We start from the raw sequence: 20,523 nt of genomic DNA on the forward strand, positions 1-20,523 counted from the left end.
TGTGACCTCCTGACCTTCGGAGGTCACATCAATCGATCCAAGAAACCAAAAAATGCGATGCAGCTATTAGCTGAAGGTGTTCTCGACTGCCTTAAATCAGCAGGAGAGGATTCAATGAAATGATATCCTTTCTACCCAGGTTTTAATCAGTAATCCATTTGTGTTTTAGTTACTTCTTTGTCATAATGATTGAATTGTGTTGCTTCCAAAACTGCATGCTTATAATCTTTAATACAGCTTTAAATGATAATATATTTAGTTTAAAAATACAAAAAATATATTGATTCCAATTAAAAAATTATTTATATAATGTAGGCACACACAAAAAAAATCTTGGTTATTTCCATCTGTTCGATATCCTCTGGTTTCAAGAGGAAAATATTCTATAAAAATGCTGCTCAAAATCTACGTCCACTTGGACTTCAACTCAAACATTATGAAATAGAGATTTGATGTGTCTATGTAAAGCACAAATGACCAGCTTGTTGAAGGTGGCCGGAGAGTTTGAACAGTGCCAAACCACATTTCCTGCCCTGAAAAAAACGGTCTTATATTTGATATACAGTCATTGATAGAAATGTCCCAACTTTGAGCCATAACTCAAGATGAATCTGGACACTTTAAACTCAAGAGAATATGTAAACTGATACATTAATTATTGTTTCCAGGAACAGAAGTGAATGAATGTTATTCATGTCCTTTGCTTTCACTGGTGAATTCTGGTGAGCACAAACTCTTATTATAATATCCATGTAGAAATAAGTTTGATGTCACACATAAGCATTTCTTCCAAACTGCCTCGATGGCTCCCCTGGTTCCTTGTGGAGGCGGTTCACTGTCTTGCTTTGTTTGTGGCGTGCTTTAGAAAATGACGCAGCTCCAGTGTAGGAGTATTCAGCGCTACAGAGAAAAACAAAAGGATAAGAAATTAAGCCCGTTTAAAACTTTTTTTAGATAAGCATCTTTTGGTATATCACGTCGGTAGAGCTAATCATTTAGGAGAACCATTTAGTGCTGCCATGCTTAAATGTTTTCCGTGAAACCTGCTTAACAGTTAAAGAGAACCAAATCAAGCTTTTTATTGTTCAAATGTTCTATCTTGCTTTCTTACTCTTGGTTCATTGATGTAGCCACAACATGACAAGAATAACCGCCTTTAGCTATGCTAGCAGCTCTGCTAGGCTGTGCTAAGGGACAGCTGAATGCTAACAAGCTCACAATGACAATGCTAACATGCTGTTGTTTACCAGGTTTAAAGTTTACACTAGTTTAGCAGGTTAGCATGCTATCATGCTAACAAACACTTAGGAATGAGTACAGCTAAGGCTTGATTTAATTAGTTTTCTAGTTATTTCGTAATATCTGAAAATGATATTTATCTTAGTCTTTATTCACAATATGAACACCATATTAAGCAGGACTTACTAAAACATATTCTGACCCAAAGATTTCACCGAAAGAGAAAGCTAGCAGTCTTTATCTGATGCAACATTTCCTTTTAGCTACCCTCAGTCAAGGTGACTTTCACTTGGAAACATGTCTTACTACTGGACTGTAACAAAGAAAACATTCAGCCTCTGTTGGCCACAATACTAATCAAAAATGACGATTATACAATCTGCCCTGTAGGTTCAACGATTATGAGACAAGATGTTGAGAGAGATTATTGCATGTTTACCATTGCTGCCATCTCTTCATTGCAGTTAAAGTAATTATTTAAATTGCCTGATTGAGTAAGCAACTAAGTGCAGTTTAGAGTTCGTCCAAATCAGATTTCTTCTAAACCCTTGTTGCTGATGACAGACGGGGGATCACATTGATAGCATCTAGAATGTTAGAAAAATCAAGCCATTTACCTGGAACCTTCAGACAGGGAGAGACAGAAGACAAGACCTCCGAGGATACACAGCACAGATCCAGCCCAGCCGATAAAGAGAGCTGCTCCCAGTTCAAACCTGAAGAGGAAAAAGAAGACATATGTGACTGGACTTCCTTTTATCTGCTGTGAAACAAATATTTCCTTTCATCTTGAATTCTTACTTCTGAGCAACAAAGAGGGGGTCAAAGAAGTCAGTTGTGATCCTGTGAGCATATATGGAGCATGCAGTCATGCAGCAGAGGCCTGCAAAGAGAAATAAGAGGTCTGAAATCAAAGCAAAAAGAACTGATCATGTAATTCAGTGAGATGTAGTCCTAAATTGAACAGCTTCCTTAACATGCAGCTACATTCCCAATATATACAGAGAAAGGTACCACTGAGAATGAAGTGGAAACCCGAGAGGACCGCCAGACGAGCCTTGGTGGACTCCGAGCCTCCTATTTTTGTGCACTTCATTCCTATCAAGGCGAAGATGGCACCAAAGAAACCCAGACATACAGCTGCGATCATGAGACCCCGACACACCTGGATATAGGCTTAGAGATACACACAAGGGGGGATGACTTAAGTTAGTGACATTATCTTTATGTCTGGAAGCTAAATGTAAAGCTACATCCAGCATCTGGTTAACTTGGTTTTGCACTAAGACTTTAAACTAACGGAAACGGCTAGCCTGACCATATATGTCTCTGTATTTTTTTCATTAATTAATATTTATTTCTAACAAAAAACAACATTTAAAACCGAAAATCTAAGCTTAGCTAACTATATCCTCCTACCTGTTGCTTTATATATATTGTACAGATAAGAGTGGTATCAGTCCTCTCACTGAACTATTGGCAACTTGGAAAAAATGTATTTAAAAAAATCACACTATTCTTATTAAATCAAAGTATGGACTATAGCAAAGCTACATTTGATTTCAGTCCTGGATATGTGAGTTTCTGTATTTGGCTAAATACTTTATAACCAGCATATCGTAAGAGCTGAGGTTAAACATCTAATATTGGAGAAAAAAACCCAGAAGAAACTCACAACCATGCCGAAATAAATGACATATTCATTTAACACAGCCAAAATCATCAAAAGGCAAAGAAGTGCATTAAGTGATGTATACAGGTCATAGGAGTTTTAAAACTGCTGTACAGCATGACTGATTTGAAAGACATCGTTTTTACTCAACAGGTAGTGACAAAAGATAATAGTTAGTATCTTTGAAACCACACAAATGTAAAAATTGCCTTCAGTTTATTTGAATTATAGCAATGCCTTTGCTTATTGTTAATGGCAAGACATGGGAAGTGACGAGTGACCTTTGTATGACTGTGGGATTTTATATGACTTAATTCGGACACATTAAGAGGTTGTATCAGTCCAGCTAAGCTTAGTTACTGAAATGACCTCTTGTACCCTTACAATGCTGGTAATTCACCCAAAAACAACAGGTGTTTTGGGCATTGCTTTGACTAGATGACTAGTTGCATATGCACATCAAGCTATATCTCTGTAACATCAACAAAAACCAACTCCAACTCACGATCAAGAGCCAGCATCGAAGGAAAGTCCTTGCAGTTGGACACCCCGGTGGAATCAGTCACACATGTTTTCCATAGGTTAGACCAGAAGGTAGCCGTAGTGATGACCGTCCCGTCCACAGAGGACACCTTCCAGTAGTCTAACGGCAGGATGGAAGAAACCAGGATCCAACCAGAGATGGCCAGGATGAAGGCTACAATCTCTGTTGCCATGTTCCCCATTTTTCCTGCGGCTTGGATGTCCCGACTGGGACAGGACGGAGATCTATCCCTCAGTAGGGACACAGAGAGGAGGTGGGAGGGTCGGCCCGAGACAGGTGCGTCAGTGTTGTTTCTTCTGGAGAATTCTGCTTCTCGTCCACCTGCCAAGCATCTACGCCTGAAAATCAATACTTAAAAGTGCATGGCCTTCTTGGACACACAATCAGTAGCTGTATATTGTGTTTGTGTGTGGTGGTGGGAGGGTGCACGGTAGCCATCACTCCACACAATGTGCAAGGGGATCTGCAAGAGGAGGAAGTCTTTAATTGAAAGGATCTGAAACGATTTTGACAGAGAAGAAAACACAAGATTAGGAACAGAGATAGGGTTGACTGAATGAATGATGTGGCTCAGTTCTGCACCAAAATACGACAATCCAGTACTTCGGGTCCTCGTTGCAGCAGCAATAGGTGAAGGCAATGCAATATAACTCCACACTAGTTGTACAGCATTATAGCTCCATCAAGTGGCAGAAAGGAAAGGATGCTTCAAATATCAGGAACGTCATGTTATCTCTTTGCTTCTAGTTAAGCAAACCGAATATTATATCAGGCTCTCTAATTGTAGTCCGCTTTTCACACTCCGAAAGCGGCTTAGTATCCTACAGGACTGCCTAGTGTGTTAGCATTGTGTAGGTCTTACAGAGCTGCTAGCATGGTGGGAGACACTTCATATTTTCGGTCAAGTTACATTTTTTGCTAATAATGGAGAAACAATTAAAACAAATTGTCATTAACGTTTAACTATGTGTTTCAATTTCTCTGCTTGTATGCTTATTTTACTTTCTGCAGCATGTGGTCTTAACTAAAGTTTTAAAGAAGAAAGAATATTTTGTTTTTTTTGCTTAACCTAATATATATTTTAGTAAGATATGAAACACCCCCCCAGTTAAATGTAATGCTTCAGCTTTACCTGTTCTACTGCTAAGGTTAGCTCACTGGATACTGCTGTGGGATATTTTGCTGACTTTATGACTTTAACCTTTACTGTACTGAATGTGTTTCCATGTAGTCTTGTCTCTTTCGCCCACATTGGTCATGTAAAAGTTACACTTTAACTGCCTTGCTTGAACTTTTATAACTGTCACAGGTTAGTCAATGTGCCTTTTGTCTTTTTCAGCTGATAGTTCATTTGTATTGTGACAAACCTATATTTAAGAGCATTATAGCACTATTTTCAGGGTAGGAAGACATTTTCTGACCTTTAAGTTAAGTAAAAGTACCAATACCACACAAATAAAAACTATTGTGAATGCTGTCTCTGTGATCTATACAAATTAATCAAAAAAATATATTTTGTAATGACTTAATCTAAAAGTAACTAGAACTGTTAAATACATGTAGTGGATTACAAGTATAAATACAAACATAGTCAAAGTACAAAGTAGGACAGTATAAGTAAAGTAGTTGAAATTGTGTTACGTTACATTCCATTTCAGTGTTTTCATGAATGCTTTCCTTTTTTTTTAAACACAATCATCATTTCTTTATATATATTTGTAATGGTTGAGTTTCTCTACCATCTTCATCCCTTGTGGTTTCTTAATTCATGCTTTACAGTTGATGTTTTTTGTGAATGTAATCTATTTGTATCTGTGTTCATAGTCTGTTCTGTGCTGTCTTTACATCACACTTTGTGATAAAGACATGTTGTTACTGTGGATGACGTGATTTGATTTCATACTGTCATTGTCATCGACAGTAAGATGAGCAGCAACAAAGCATAGAAGTAAAACAAATCCTCCCTCTGGCTGGAATTTACAAGTACAAATATAACATGTAGAGCGATGTGAATAATCAATCCTGTGAGCAGAATTAGGCAGCCAGCCAGGTACTAATACATTCAATCCTAATCTTGTACTGAAAACTGAAAACTTTTTTTGAAACAAGGATTAGGTCTTAAGCTCTCTTTGTCAAGAAATAGGGATTGTTTCCGGGGCAAATAATTACCCCAAACGTTTGCAAACATTCTACATTTACCTGGGTCAGTTTCTGTGTGGGGTCAGTTAACTGTATGCAGCTTTCAAACAGTCAGCCTTCTAGGAAAACTACAGCCAGGTAAATGACAGTGAGACGGTGCTCAGAACATTGTTACTCAAATCTCTAGATATTTGAAGCCGTGAGTCGTTTCCATGGGCGCTGTTGCCGTGCAATCTCAGAGGGGACCCTAATCCTGTAAATCTACCAATGAAAGGGAAGCAGCTGGCACAGGTTGTTATCTGTGTTAACCTGTTGGTGACATCCCATTAACAGCTACATATGATAAGATCATTATCTTTACCTTTCAACTGACCTGGGAAACAGTTATTGTGTAAATGCAGTATATATACACAAATGATGTAATTTGGGGTAAAACAAATCTTGAATTCAGTTACATCATTACATTTAAGTTTTCACATTTTAATGAACATTTAGCATACATTAACAATAACAAATATTATTTACTGTTTTACCTTTGTAAGCAAGATATTAAAACACATGTTGTCATAAAATGTCCATTTGATTATGTGAAATCAAAATAGTAATTGGATTATTACATTTTCATTGATATATTTCCAAATACCCATACATACATACATACATGTAACATTTGTTGAATAACATTTTAATTATTGAAGTTTATATTATCAATGTAATAATGATAAAAGGCTTTTGTTTATAGCACTTTGTACTAAGCTTGCATGGAATTGCATCATATGGTGCAAAAGTGAAATCTCTCCTGTAATGCTGCATTCTTTATATTTCCGTATTTTGTTTTGTACATTAACGTTCTCCCTATGAAGGATTTCATTGACAAATGTTTTCACATGGTACTGTGTGTAACAGTTGATTCAATCTGAATCAAAACAGACATGCCCTATATCTTGTAACCTGTTGTTAAAGGGAAACAAAGTGTGCACTTCTTCCTTTGTGCTCATTCATGTGAGAGAATAACCTGGGGATATGTGGGATGACGAGGTTGGCCTATCACAGGACTGGGGTAGCATGGGAAAGGAGTGTTGATCCCTGCAGATGAATGTTATTGGGCTGAGTTCAGCTGCCTGTAATAATCTCCTGCTGGCTTTTCTCCTTCAGCCCTTTTCCCAGTCGGTGCTAGCTAAACATCAACATGAGGATCAAGTGCCAGGTGTGAGAACCAGGGCTTATTCAGTCTGTTATCGTTAGATGATCAATGTCAGGATTATTTTCTACCTTGGTTATTTACCTTCTAATTGTTCCCTTGAAATTTGAAATGTTAGAGGGTAAAGGGAGAGGCGGTTTTCTCTCACTCTCCCAGTGCAGGAAACACCTGCATTGTGTCAGGAGGCATCTGGATATCTTCCCCCATCATGTCTCTGTGTTTGTGTAAGGTGACAAAATACAGACAAAGAGAGCAAGCATTTGTATGCAGTCATTTCCTTTACCATGTACTAATTATGATTGTAAAATACTCACACTTCATACTACTACCACATTATAAGCTATTTTCTTATCTACGGTGATGCATGATTACTTGTTTATCTTGAGATAAAGTCAGTTAGTGCAACTATCAACTCTATGTGAAATAAAGAGAGATTTTGCTGAGTCACTCTGATAAGACTGAGGCAAGCCACATGAAAGAGGAAATGACTCGGACACCTTTGAACCGTTTTCCGTACTAAACCATTGAAAAACTTATACTTTACCCTGGGAGTATATTTTAAAATGGCAATAATGATAATTCAACACTATATATTATAAAGCTTGTTATCCCCAAAGAGGGGATTCAGGTCTGGCTGTTGCACTAAGGCAAACATAAGTAGGCCTACAGATAAAAAGAGAAACAAAAATGTAAAATAGGAAATAACCTTGAAATACTATAGACGAGTCAAGTGAGTCATTAAACAGCTGTACTTGACAGTGACCCAAAGTTAATGTTTAAACTTCACTAAATAATGCTTTGCTTTATCCTACTTGTGGAACAGTATGTTCAGGTTTTGCTTTCAAGCTTCCACATGTCGATTATTACTATAGATTATTACACACGATGCAAATCCAGTTATATGTGCTGGAAATGTTCTCAGCCAATGGAGTGAAAGCAGAGCTGGAGCCAATCCCGGTGGGTGGTCATTATTTTCAGCCAATCCAGGGATCTCTGGGGCGGGGCCTATGAAGGTGCTTTCTAATGTCTTTTGCACGCTAGCTCGTGTGCCGGGAGGGATACGCAACACACCTTGGGGCGCAAAACTTTTACAACTAGGGGGCCGTGACATGTCGGAGCAGTTATGTAATACAAACGTGAACCGAAGTTTCTCTACATAGCCCGTAGAAGCGGATTTAAAAGGGGGGGAAAGTCAAAGTGAAACTACCGTGTGAGTGAGGGCTACCATGGAAAAAGACAGTAAAGAAACCAAGACCAACCCAGCGGCTTCGGCCGGCCTGGTGTCCAAGATATTTTTCTGGTAAGTGACCAAATGCCCCGGATGATGAACGCTGTTAGCTGCTGTTAGCGGGGGATTTAAAATGTCTCATTGTAGCTGAATGTTTCTCTGTCATTATACTCCCCATTGTCATGAACGTGTAACATAGGAAACTGAGAGTAAACGGAAACCAGACTGTTTTGCTTTTGACTGTTTGGAAAAAGGTGACTGGATTATTAATCCGTTGAGGTTGGTCAACAACAACTTGTTTCACTTTGAGGTGACAGTGATCAGAAACATACCCTGACAATAATATTTGTGTTTAGGTGATTATTTTTTCCTATTTTACCAGTTTTGTTTTAATCAACTGAAAGTTGGACATGTTCATTCCAGTTTGTATGCAGTTCGCCGTTTTATTCTAGACCTACATATTAGATCATATAGTTAAATTTCACCCCACTTTAAGAGCTCAAAAGTGCTCACATTGATGTATCTGATTCATGGCTGCTAATGTATTTTATGGTTTACACTTCCATGTGTAGTTGGATCATCTGACAATTATGAATAGATCCACTGTTCTCTTGATCTTTATCAAACTCCAAAACTGACTCTTTTGAGTATTTCTCCGTTAGGTGGCTCAATCCTTTGTTTCGCATTGGATACAAACGCAAGTTGGAAGAAGAGGACATGTACGATGTGCTCACAGAGGACAGGTCGAAGAATCTTGGGCAGGATCTGCGGAGGTACAGAGCCTTCAACAAGTTTGTTTACAAAGTAGTTGTATCTGTGAAATATACACGTCATCATCATGTTGGACTCTAAAAAACCCTAACTTTCAGTTATAACTACATTACATATTAATCAAATAATGTGTATAATCAACAGAATAAACCCCAACATAAAAACATGTAAATATACAGATGTCACAGTAATAGAGTGGGGCAGGAATGACATATTTGTGTATGCTGACCTGATGTTAGCATCGCAAAGGTTTCGTGACAAATAGTCAATACAATTTGACCTTTAAACTTTTGGAATATTGCAGAAAAAAAGCTCTGTGGCAAATACATGTTTATGATACTTGCATGTTATATTCATCATGATAAGCTCCACATATCAACACCACTTTTATTTATTATTCAAGCATAAATGCATCCTTTAAACTAACTTCATCACGGTCATATGACTGGTGTCTAGCGGTCTCAATTAGCCACGTGTTACCAACCGTCTTTTTAAAGACCCAAAGAAGCTTCAGAATATGCACGGAAATGTAAGAATAGTGTATACTGACATATTTGATGTCGTAAAACAAAACTTCAAAATCGCCTTAGCATTTGTTAACGAGATACCTTTTTTTCCCGGCGTGTGACCGAAACTTAGAGACCAGAGAACTGGAAGGGTTAAATGCTGACTCATTTTTTGTTTGTTTTTTTACTCTTTTTTAGAATGTTACGAAATATTGAAGATCACATTTGTCATTGTCATATCTCAAAGGTCCATCCCCCCACCATGCAAACGTTTTGATTGATTTCAGACACAAAATAATGATTTACTATTGAGTGACGGATCAATTTGAGTGTGTATCTCTAGTAGCTGGTAGATTTTCATTTTTTAAAAAGAGAATTCCCCACCCTGAACACTTCAGGAAGCTCCCTAATAAAGCTGGGCAAATATCGCCATCTGCTCAACGAAATACCTCAATATTATTACTGCAATGATAGTGTAGGGTTTACTGTTAGGGCTTTAATAAAATATCCAAATATTTACATTTTTCGACTAATATTCAGTAAGTTATTCTGGATTTAATGACTTAGTTTAAGACAAATAATACAAGCTTAAACATTTGATCACTTAACAATAATGCAGCCTTTAAAATCAGCAAAAGGCAACACATTTGATATTATTATATCCAAAAACTATGACAATGTCTAGTCTAATGTCGCAATATCAATATGTTACTCAGGCCTGCAGTACTTCCCCAAATATTCTATTTGTGCACAGTCACTTTCCTTAGTAATAAGATGAAATGGGTAAATACCCAGAATGTTCCACTTTAGCCCACTGGGGATTCTCAGTTTGCTATCTCTGGCTATCCATGATAAGATCTTCCTTTGAAAAACTTCACCACATGACCATGAGCAGTAAATGAGTGAGAGGCTTATTGGGATGAAATTTATGTAACGTTGATGGTGTTATAAATGTTGTCAAAGTCCAGTTGTGTCGTCAGAAACGCGTCCTGAGATGCATTCCTTTCAAATCTAGCAGCAACATGTTTTTACTGTATGTCTATCGAGAGAGCTGTTTTAAGATAACATCTGTAATAAAAAAATTAATAAAAAGTGCTTACCTTGTAACTTTTGCCACATGATTTTTGAGAGACTATGGAGGCCGGGCAAGGTTCCCCCGGAAGAAAACTGTATACATTTAAAGTTCAATGCATCCATGTGGTGCACTCTCCATCTGTGAGGAAATATAGCGGCTGGTTCTGTGAAGTCACCCTTAAACGAATTCTAAATACATTGGTTGTTTGGAATAGATAAACAAATCTAATCCCCTGGCCCTGCCCTACTCTAGCATACACCAAAACACACACACACACACACACACACACACACACACACACACACACACACACACACACACACACACACACACACACACACACACACACACACACACACACACACACACACACACACACACACACACACACACACACACACACACACACACACACACACACACACACACACACATATTAAGAATTAAAATAAGAGTGTGACTAAACACGCCCCTGATATCAAAACCAAGATTGGAGCAGAGCATTGTTCTAAGATCAAACCGTGTGTTCTTGTACGTGTCAGGAGATTTAAAAACAAAAAGTATTGTCCTCTCTGTCGACAGAAAGAGACGTACCTTTACCACAAATTCCTCGATAATGAGATCCTTTAAATTCCCAGCACATCCTTACTTAAAACCAAATGTACAAACACATTGATCGCCACATTTGCAAGGCGTTAACCTTCTAAATAAAGAAAAGTAATGTTAACATTCGCTCTTTTGCGTTGGGTTGCATCCTCAAGGTCAAACCAACATGATGAATGCATTTCCTTTCCTCAATCACAAAGCGTTTTTTTTTAACAACGTTTGTATTCAGCTTTGATTACATCCATGTTTACTGGCTTAGTTCCTCCCTGCCTTTTATGACGCATTACCACCTGTGGATCAGGGGGATATCGTGAAAGCATTGACAGGAATCTGAGTTACATAACCTGCATGCACACGCATGTCCTGATTCTGCACAGGGAAACTTGAAACGGCAGGAAGTGAAAACTCTCATTCTATAAATAGAAACCCTTTATAAACATTTAGGCTGTGTCCACACTGCCTTGAGCTCTAGTCATATAATGACTTGGAATGTCTAAATGAAAAAGGGCCTGTGGCTCCCAACCGTCTTTAATCGAAGCAATGTTTCGTTTTTTTCTTAAGACTTAACCGCGGGGTCTTAAAAAATATTAAAAGTTGATAAATCAATTTAGCGAAAATGAAGGCTATTAAAAAGTATTAAACGGCATTTTCCAAGGTATTACATTTTGTAGCTTGTTTCCAATAAGTATATAAATTGTCCAAAGAGGTTGTATTCTACAGTCTGCCTGAATGTAATCATTGCGTAGGTGTGTAGTGTGATTCTGTGTAGTTTATTTATGGCATCCCGTTGGATTTGACGTCATCTGAACAGGACATCGCACGCTCACTGCTTGATAGCGGGCAAAGGTCCGTTTACGCCGGTTGTTAAACAACATCGTTATGGGGAAATGCAAGTCTGCGTCTAAATGTTTGGAAGATAAGGAGGAAGGACAATCAATACTGTATATAGTAAATGTGTCGCCAAGGTAACCGGTTAGAACTCAAAGTGACGATGAGGTCTTAAAATGTATGGAAAGGGTCTTAAAAAAGGTCTTAAAAGGTTTTACATCTGACTTCAGGATTCCTGCATATACCCTGCTTAAGAGAATGTTTATTTAGTTATTCACAAGAGAAATAAGCAAGATTTTGTTCTCAACTATCTTTCTAATCATCTGTTGACCTCTAAAATGTAATGTATGCAAACCATTCACATAAACAACCAAGTGCCATTGAATAAGTGAAACACAAATGACACTGATGTCAAAATGGGATGGAAACCATAACAAATGTCGTGTTAATAATATGTATAAAATGGCATATATCCAAGGGCTAAATAATATAAAGAAAACATGTATTGTGACTTAAAAAATGTTTAATACCAATATTAAAAATGTTAAGGTCTTTCTCTTCTGTATTATTTATTATACAGATGCAATAAGTCATTCTATAGTCAGACTTTATAAGTGTACACTGTATAATGGCTCTTATATGTAGGCCTGGCCAACGTGTGATGATGAGATGAATTGACATTTCTAAAAAGCGTCATTCAGAGAGTTATTCATGTAAGCCTTATAAACATGTAATTGAATGAGCATTAAATGAAAACAGGACGCAGAACATCCGGCCCGTTGAGAACATTCATTTATGAAAAATAACGTAATTTTCGGACCTCCTGTCAGTAACCTTATCGTGGGATATAAAAAAAAACTTTAGTAACCACTGACTCCACCATGCTACTTTTATTTAGATAACCTTAAGCCTAGTTGTAACCCCTTTCTGCTTCAGCGTGTGCTAAACACAAAGCTAACTCAAAGCCAGATCATTTTGAACACGCTTTTACAATTTGGACAGTGCCTTATCCCACTAATAAGTGCTCAGTCGTAGGGACTCGACGGTCACGTCAAACATTATCAGAAAACGTCCCAAAGATAAGCTGTAATGTTTAGCTTTAACAATAGTAAACAACAGGAAAACCATCCCTCAGGTTGAAGATTAAATGCAATTGTGTTTTGTAAGGTGGTATATTTTGCAACATGTGCAGACTGATTGCAGGACGGAACCAGAAACACTACTCCATACATGAACTGTCTTTAAACGTGAACCAAGGCCAAGTGTTTGAATTTGACACGCAGCAGTTGATTTCTTATCACGTTTAATGTTATTTTATGGTCTGTACGCAAGCAGACAAGGGTTATTCTGTAGTGTTTTAACATCTTTTTGCATGCGTTTGATTGAGAGTGAAATCGAAATCCTAACTGTGACCAAGTGAGCATGCGATACTGGCCTCAATGCCTCTATGCTCTGTTAGTCATGTTTCTATATTTGTTAGTTTGGTTGAAACGTTCTGGGACAAATTGTTTTGAACTGCTTTACTTAAAAAGGAAGCAACTGCCACTCCATTGTCCAAGAAAATGATGCTCTCTCTCCATAGGCACCTGTGATACCACGATGATCTTTGATTAAATATCGAAGGTTTTACAAAATGAGAATTGTTTTGAGCACTTTTTCATGACTGAACATACAGTTGCCACTTTATACCCCTAATGCCTAAATGTATCTAAATATCTTGTCTTATTGTATTTTTAAACTAATCTTAAGAAAAGACTGTTTCTAAGCTTGAAATAATTATTTTATTAGAGCATCCAAGTGTTTTTTGGAATGATGCAATCTACAAATGTGATTTTAATCTTCAAAAATTTATGAAAGCTTCAACAAATATGTAGCACATGTACTGACTCCTCCTGGTGCATGGCTGGAGACTGTTTATCACACTAAAAAAACATTGTATAACATGCTGTCTCTATGTTACAGATACTGGGATGTTGAGATCCAGAAAGCTACCAAAGAGCTGCGACCACCTTCACTCACCAAATGTATCATAAAGTGCTACTGGAAACCATATGGAGTGCTGGGAATCTTTACCCTCATTGAAGTAAGTGTTTAAAACGTTGTAAATACATTGAATAGTGGATTTACTCTCTGGTGCTTTGGTTGGTTAATATTAAGGGCTTTGTTAAATCTTCGAATTCTGATTGGTCAATTTTGACTTTGTACGGCCTGTTATTTCGCTATAGCGGGCCTCTGCTGAAGACACTCTGATCAAGGCCCTATGTGTAGTCGTGTTATTCTGCAGAAAGAAGCCAGGTCAACTTAACATCAGCTGTTGTCAAAATAAAAGTAATTGTGAACAGACTTTGACATTTTCGGGACAGAGAACCTCGATCAATGCTGCTGGCATTTTAAGTTGGGTTGCTATAGTCACAGTTCAGCTGTTGCTTCGCAGTATAACAGACTAATCAAAGCAGAAGGAATAAAATCCTTTTTAAATCAATAAAATATCTTAATTTTTTATCTGTATTTTTGAAAATTATGTAACTTTTTTAGTTTATCTTTTTGTTCTTTCTTTTTTTTTTTTTAGCATATTGTTTATTATATTATCACTTAGTACTTTTTTAACGCATGTAAGATATGCAACACTAAGCTGTCTGTGGCTCTTTCCTGTTGTAACGCTGCAAATTTCCCCTCTGTGGGACTGATAAAGGTATTCTGATTCTGAACAGTGGCCGTTTCTCAATCTCGAGGATGCTGGCTTGGTAGTCGCGTACTTCCAAGTCACGGCTTCGGAAAACAAAGAAGAATGCAACAGGCTGACAAGTGTGCCACTGTCTCTAACGGTTTCAACATAAACTGTACCGAAAATAAATACCTCACGATGTCTATCTAATTATGAACTTGCTTTACTTTCACGGAATACATTTTTGGTGATAACAAATGTATCAAAGTAACATATTTACCAACACTACATACTTACATTTAAATGTAAACATTACATTCTCCGCGAGGGTTTTTGAAATTGGTCCGTGCGCAAAGCATTGTGGGGATTTTAAGGACGCGAAATCTACCCATGTGCAGCCTCGAAATTTCCCCCAAACCAAGGATGCAGCCTTTGTGGAATTCCAAGTATGCTGGACATTGGAACGGTCCTGCTGCGCCACTTGATGACGTAGCATCCTTGAAATATTGGCTTGGAAGCCAGTATCCTCGAGATTGAGGAACGGCCTGTGATTCAAATGATTTATTTATTATGTAGCTGTCAGGATCTTGCTGGCCCTGTCAGGGTTCTTTTCTCCTTGGTTGACGGTTGTGAAGCTCACCCTTCTCCATCTCCCTGCCTGCCTATCAGGAAGTCATCAAGGTGATCCAGCCGGTGTTCTTGGGGAAGATGATTATTTACTTTGAGAACTACGACCCAGAAGACATGGCGGCTCTGTACGAGACTCTGGGCTACGCGGCCGGCCTCTCCGTCTGCTCCATCGGACTCGCCCTGCTCCATCACCTCTACTTCTACCACGTCCAGAGGACAGGCATGAAGATCAGAGTGGCCATGTGTCACATGATCTACAACAAGGTCAGTAGGAGGGCAGGCCCCGTTCACATTATCATTGATGCTGCTTGACCTGCATGTCATGGCACTGAAGGGATGACCTTTGAATGTGTTTCTTCAACAAAAAGCCCTAACACTACAGGTCATATCTCTGATATCTCTATATCTCTTTCCCTCAAATGTGATATCTTGGAAAGTGTTCGTGATCGATGCTCAGCACCAATGGCCCTTCCTCTCTTCTTCCTAGGCTCTGTGTCTCAGCAGTTCAGCCATGGGAAAGACCACCACGGGCCAGATCGTCAACCTCCTTTCCAACGACGTCAACAAGTTTGATGACGTAAGTGAAATGAAATCTTTCAGAGAGCAGAAGGGTTCGCTATTTTTTACTGCAAAGGTCAAGGTGTTACAACATTCCTGGCCAACAAATGTACATACTTACTCCCAAGTTGCCTTTAGAATCAAGACCAAATTGTTTCTTCTTTGCTCAGGAACAACACAAATCTAAGAGCTCTTGTTTTATTTTGACTGGCGTTTTAAGTTTACATCAAATATATTTTATTGATCCCAGATTAGGAAACTGTTTTAGTAGAGCAGTATTTTATTATGTTATTTAATGAGGAGTTAGGCAATAATGTACCATTATGTAACTTTTACTGACAATACAGGATATGAGGGAATTGACATTACAGTTAGGGCTGCACGATTTGGGGAAATAATCTAATTGCGATTTTTCTGACAGATATTGCGATTCGATTTGCGATATTTGTTTTTAAGCGACCCAACGGAAGTTTATTGTAAAATGCGGCCGTATCTCCGGCTAGGAAGGTCGTATCAACGTGCTCCCGTCTCTAGCACCCCCGCAGCCCGAGCTACGAGTGAAAGAACTAAACTTACATGACACTTCCGTTGGGTTGCTTTAAAGTCAAGCTTCAGTTTAAGATTCACCCTGTAATAGAAACATGTGATGGAGCATTACTAACCTGACTCAGATGGTTTGTTTCACCAAACCATCTAGGAAAGCTCCATTGGAAGCCATTTGGAAAAGTATTTCAAAAATACTTGGCAGGTGATTGGATCAATAGCCGCATTCACACCGCAGGACTTTCCCTGGTACTTTGGTTCTTTAGTTCCGTTAGTACCAATAATGTCGGGTTCACACCGCCGGGACTACTCAGTGCCGGGAACTCTTTTGGCCATTTTCAGTCCCTGCTAGAGAGGTGGTACGAACCTGGTGATAAAAGAGTGCCAATTTCTATTCTATTTCTATTGGCTGGGCGAATTGCAAACCACGCCCCGTTAGACTCTGATTTTCTTTTTGTTAGGCAGCCATTTTTTTCCTCGCTACAAACCACATCCACACCTGAGCGAGTAGTTTTTTTGTACTTTAAAGCAGTTATGACCACACGTACTACAACACCGGAGCGGTGGAATGATGAGGAAGTGTCGGCGCTTCTGGCAATTTACTCTGAGGACGGGATGCAGCAGCTTCTACAGAAAGCAGTTCCCAACTCCAAATGTTTTGAGCGATGTTCGCAAAAGCAAGAATGTGAGAGCAGACAGGTGTCGGTGGTTGAATTGATCTACAATGTTGCAACCTTGTGCAGCAATGGCAAGGGCAGAAACACAAGTCTTACACACGTAAACACAAGTCATTTATCATGTCATTTGTTTTAGATAAATAAGGGAAAAACACCAAACAACGGTTAATGTCCTTTTCCAAAATCAGCCTGAGGGGGTAATATATAATAAATACATAAAGATAGAGTCCATTGTTATAATGGGGTATTTTATTTGTAAATGACCCTTATAACCCAGCGTCATGGTGCACATGATTCTTTGCTTGGACATTTTGTTGGTTTGAGTCATTTGAGCTCGGATTCTAGTAGGGACATAAAGTAACACGTATCTTAGGAAGATATGAACTTCATCCTGGTGAAGTTGATGCTGAATTCACAATTTAGTAGATAATCATGTGACACTTTATCTTTGCACTACGGTCTGTCTGTAGTGCAAAGATAAAGTGAAGTGGTTTTGCGGCCTGCCAGTAAACCCAGAGAAGAAGAAGACGAAGTGACGTCAGCGTAATCTTGCCTCAGGGAAAGTGCTGCGGTGTGAATGCGATTGGCACTGGCCCCCTGGCGGATTCAGTGCCGTGGTACTTTAGTGCCGGCACTAAAGTACGGCAAGTCCTGCGGTGTGAAAGCGGCTAATCTGTCTATCACCTTCTATCATGGGCCACTTCTGATTGGTTAACAATGGCTGGTACATGTGGAGCACAGCACTTCTGATTGGTGTGGATGACTGACACAAGCAGGCTTTGCGATTTGATAATTGCATCATTTAAAATCGCGATTTCGATTTAAAATCGATTAATCGTTCAGCCCTAATTACAGTCTACAAAATGGAAACAGGATAGAGACATTAAGCCAGATAATTACAATCGGTAACATCTGGTGATAAATGAATGGAAAAGGTCGAGGTGCCACCCTTCTGTCTGTCGAATGCTGGAGAACAGAAGGAAGCCAGACGTGTATTACAACTGTTGAGAAACCCCCCCAGCTATTGTGAGGTTTAAGCAACAAGTTAGAAAGACACAAATACAATAAAATGACACTTTATGATACATTTCAAAACAGATATATTTTTAGTGTTTAGCTGCATCTACCTCAGTAATCCAGTGCAAGATGAGCTGTATGAACTCCATCTCCACCTGCCTGCATCGTGAGGGAGTGTGTTCTGAGGAATTTAACTCCAGGAATGCACATTTGACCTAGTTGACCCTTATGAAGCTTTAAGTTTAAGGGTTTAATTTATAGCTGCCGGATAAATTAGTTGTTGGGTGTAACGTATTTTCCTGTTATGTGTGGTTACAGTGTCTCACTGTGTTGGCTCTGTCCTGACTGTTTCACTCTGAGGAACACAGAGAACGTCTCCCAGCGTGAGGGACTGATTATCCTCTGAGGCTTTGTGGCACCAATCCCACTCTGTCTCATTAAAGTGTTGAGTTTCCTTTTAATCAGAGCCTGCTGTGAAAACACCACTTTGTTGTTTGGCATTGGGTTCTTAAGTTAATCAAGTCCTTCTCTCATGCTGGCTTGCATTAGTCTTTAGAAAGTCACCACCGGACTGGAGTCTGCTGCATGCCCTCTTGGCCCTGAGCGATCAATGTGTGGCTCTTTTGTTGAATACTTTTGTTTGTTTATCAGGATCCAAAATACTTCATTTATCCTGAGAGAAATTGGGTTTCATTTAGAATTAAATGGATAAACATAAGAAATATGAAGAAAAAATCTAAGAAATGGAGTACTGTTTTATTATATTGGGTACCACTTTACAATAAGACTACCCTTATAAAGGAGTCAGAAAGGGTTTATAATTAGGTTACACTTTATTAATCATTAAGAACCATTTATAAACCAGTTCTAACATAGTGTTCATGCATCAACACAGGCTCACTATTTGGCAAGATGACTAAGCCTTATATTGGCTACTTAGCGAGAATCAACTCAGTGAGCAACAGATACCAAGGATGCTGGCTGATGAAGAGGACGAAGTAAGCTAAGTAGCTAATGTAAGGCTTAGCAGTACAGATAAATGTGAGCTCACTATTTGGCAAGCAACCGGTCACAGTTGCCCTGTTTATCTCATCGCTTATAAAAGCTTATTAATTATTTATAAAGTGTTCACAACCTAATTAATAAATGAATTACAAACTATTCGTAAACCCTTTGTAAGGGTAGTCTTATTGTAAAGTGGTACCTTATGTATCAGGCGTGGGCAAACTAAGGCCCAAGGGCCATATACGGCCCGTTGGGCTTTTGAATCCGGCCCGCCGAATATTGTTACAAAATTGTCCAAATTATAGTAAAGACTGGATTCATTTTGCCTTTTTCCTGCAATACCCGGCATTTCCGTTGATCCCACTAGGTGGCGCACTCTATACACAATTGACCTTTGCTGGAGTCTGGTCTATTCTCTCAGCTGGCCCCACTCGGCAACCCGGCAAGTCCAAGAACCAAATACGTCATGCTTACATTGGAGGGGGTCGAGATTAACCTGAGCAATTAGAGTTCATGGCGAGTACAGCGAATACAAGTTGTAACAAGCAGTAGCGCTGAGCAAAGTGACTAGAACGCGACCACGCACTTATAAAAAACACTTAAAGTCGGGCAACACTAACCAGGCTCAGTGTGATTCTGTTTATTTGACCTTACTTTAATAACCATCCGTTCACTGTTATTGACCATTGTGAAGAGGCAGACGTTTTCCTGTTGTTTTGTATTATTGCAGCTATCGGATGGAATCAATACATGGGCTACATGTGGCCATCACAAGTAAAATCATGCCGAAAACTACGCCGGAAAATATGCGTGTAGAAAACGGCTTATGCCACAATGATAGCAACAAGTAGTCAATTTGATTAGCTTCGGTTGCTATGCTAACATCACCTGTAGAATGCCAGAGAAACTTTCATAACAGAGTTGTGATGCCAAACAGCTTTCAGACTAAAACACATTCAGTTATAGGGATGGGGGATATTTATCAACTGCTTGCAAGGGTGCCGGAAGCGTGGGGGCCAGGGGGCTATTGGCCCCCCCACTTTACAGCCCTGCCCCACATTTTCGTAGCAGCGGATGCCGCGGAACACTGTACACATCCCGTTTCAATAATTCCCCTCTACTCTAAAGTCGCATCTAAAAAGAACGCCATCTGATCTAGCTGTGTATATTTTGTTATTTTTGATTGTTATATTCAATCTCATTTTTTTTAAGCTTGTAAAGGGAAGATGACAGCTCTCACTCACCACTATGCTCTTCCACAGCGCCGCTCCCCCTCCCTCCGCTGACATTATGAATGTAAGGCATAGTAATCATAGATAACACGGCAGGGTCCGTTACAGTTTGTTTTCATCTGATTTCAAATAAACAAAGTCTTGGATTTCAGAATATTAAACTTGTATCGGCAAATTCGGATGATAAATACAACTTTGAAGCTTGTAACGGCATAATTACAAGCGGAGAACGGAGTAACTTGACATCACAGCAATTTTAACAACAGCCGGTGTTTCTCCTGAGTGTTTTCCCCGGGAAACAAACGCAAAAATACACAAACACACACGTATACACTATACACACACACACTCGCGAGCTTTCCCCAGACCAGTAATCCAAACGAAAAT

General features: G+C 39.0%; 2 protein-coding genes across 3 annotated transcripts in view; one reads left to right on the forward strand and one right to left on the reverse strand.

Moving 5' to 3' along the window:
- On the reverse strand, positions 1 to 12,125 carry LOC307031225 (claudin-10-like). Of its 2 annotated transcripts, none has more exons than XM_079668136.1 (6): positions 10,401 to 12,125; positions 3,417 to 3,951; positions 2,254 to 2,415; positions 2,041 to 2,122; positions 1,857 to 1,955; positions 1 to 900 (listed from the first exon to the last, which is right to left on the reverse strand). In XM_079668136.1, exons 2-6 carry the CDS (start codon positions 3,634 to 3,636, stop codon positions 771 to 773), a joined length of 693 nt encoding a protein of 230 aa, XP_079524262.1. In that variant the 5' UTR covers positions 3,637 to 3,951; positions 10,401 to 12,125; the 3' UTR covers positions 1 to 770. The 2 variants fall into 2 exon arrangements, with proteins under 2 accessions (XP_079524262.1, XP_079524263.1); XM_079668137.1 differs by lacking the exon at positions 10,401 to 12,125 and adding an exon at positions 5,655 to 5,722.
- Positions 7,820 to 20,523, forward strand: part of LOC307034608 (ATP-binding cassette sub-family C member 4-like) — a gene marked incomplete at its 3' end in the record, with an annotated part of 26,500 nt that continues 13,796 nt past the window's right edge. The window contains exons 1-5 of the mRNA XM_079673437.1: positions 7,820 to 8,095; positions 8,686 to 8,796; positions 13,772 to 13,892; positions 15,144 to 15,368; positions 15,592 to 15,681. Coding sequence (XP_079529563.1) covers positions 8,022 to 8,095; positions 8,686 to 8,796; positions 13,772 to 13,892; positions 15,144 to 15,368; positions 15,592 to 15,681 — 621 coding nt within the window. The 5' untranslated portion in view covers positions 7,820 to 8,021. The remainder of the gene's footprint in view (positions 8,096 to 8,685; positions 8,797 to 13,771; positions 13,893 to 15,143; positions 15,369 to 15,591; positions 15,682 to 20,523) is intronic.

The sequence above is a fragment of the Notothenia rossii genome (assembly GCF_949606895.1).
Source record: "Notothenia rossii genome assembly, chromosome: 3".
Classification (NCBI taxonomy): Eukaryota; Metazoa; Chordata; class Actinopteri; order Perciformes; family Nototheniidae; genus Notothenia; species Notothenia rossii.

Coding starts and splice junctions, on each gene's coding strand:
- LOC307031225 (XM_079668136.1), bottom strand. CDS start 3,636: ATGGGGAACATGGCAACAGAGATTGTAGCCTTCATCCTGGCCATCTCT. Junction 2,123..2,253: donor TTTCCACTTCATTCTCAGTG/GTACCTTTCTCT, acceptor TTCTCTTTGCAG/GCCTCTGCTGCATGACTGCA. Junction 1,956..2,040: donor CCCCTCTTTGTTGCTCAGAA/GTAAGAATTCAA, acceptor TTTCCTCTTCAG/GTTTGAACTGGGAGCAGCTC.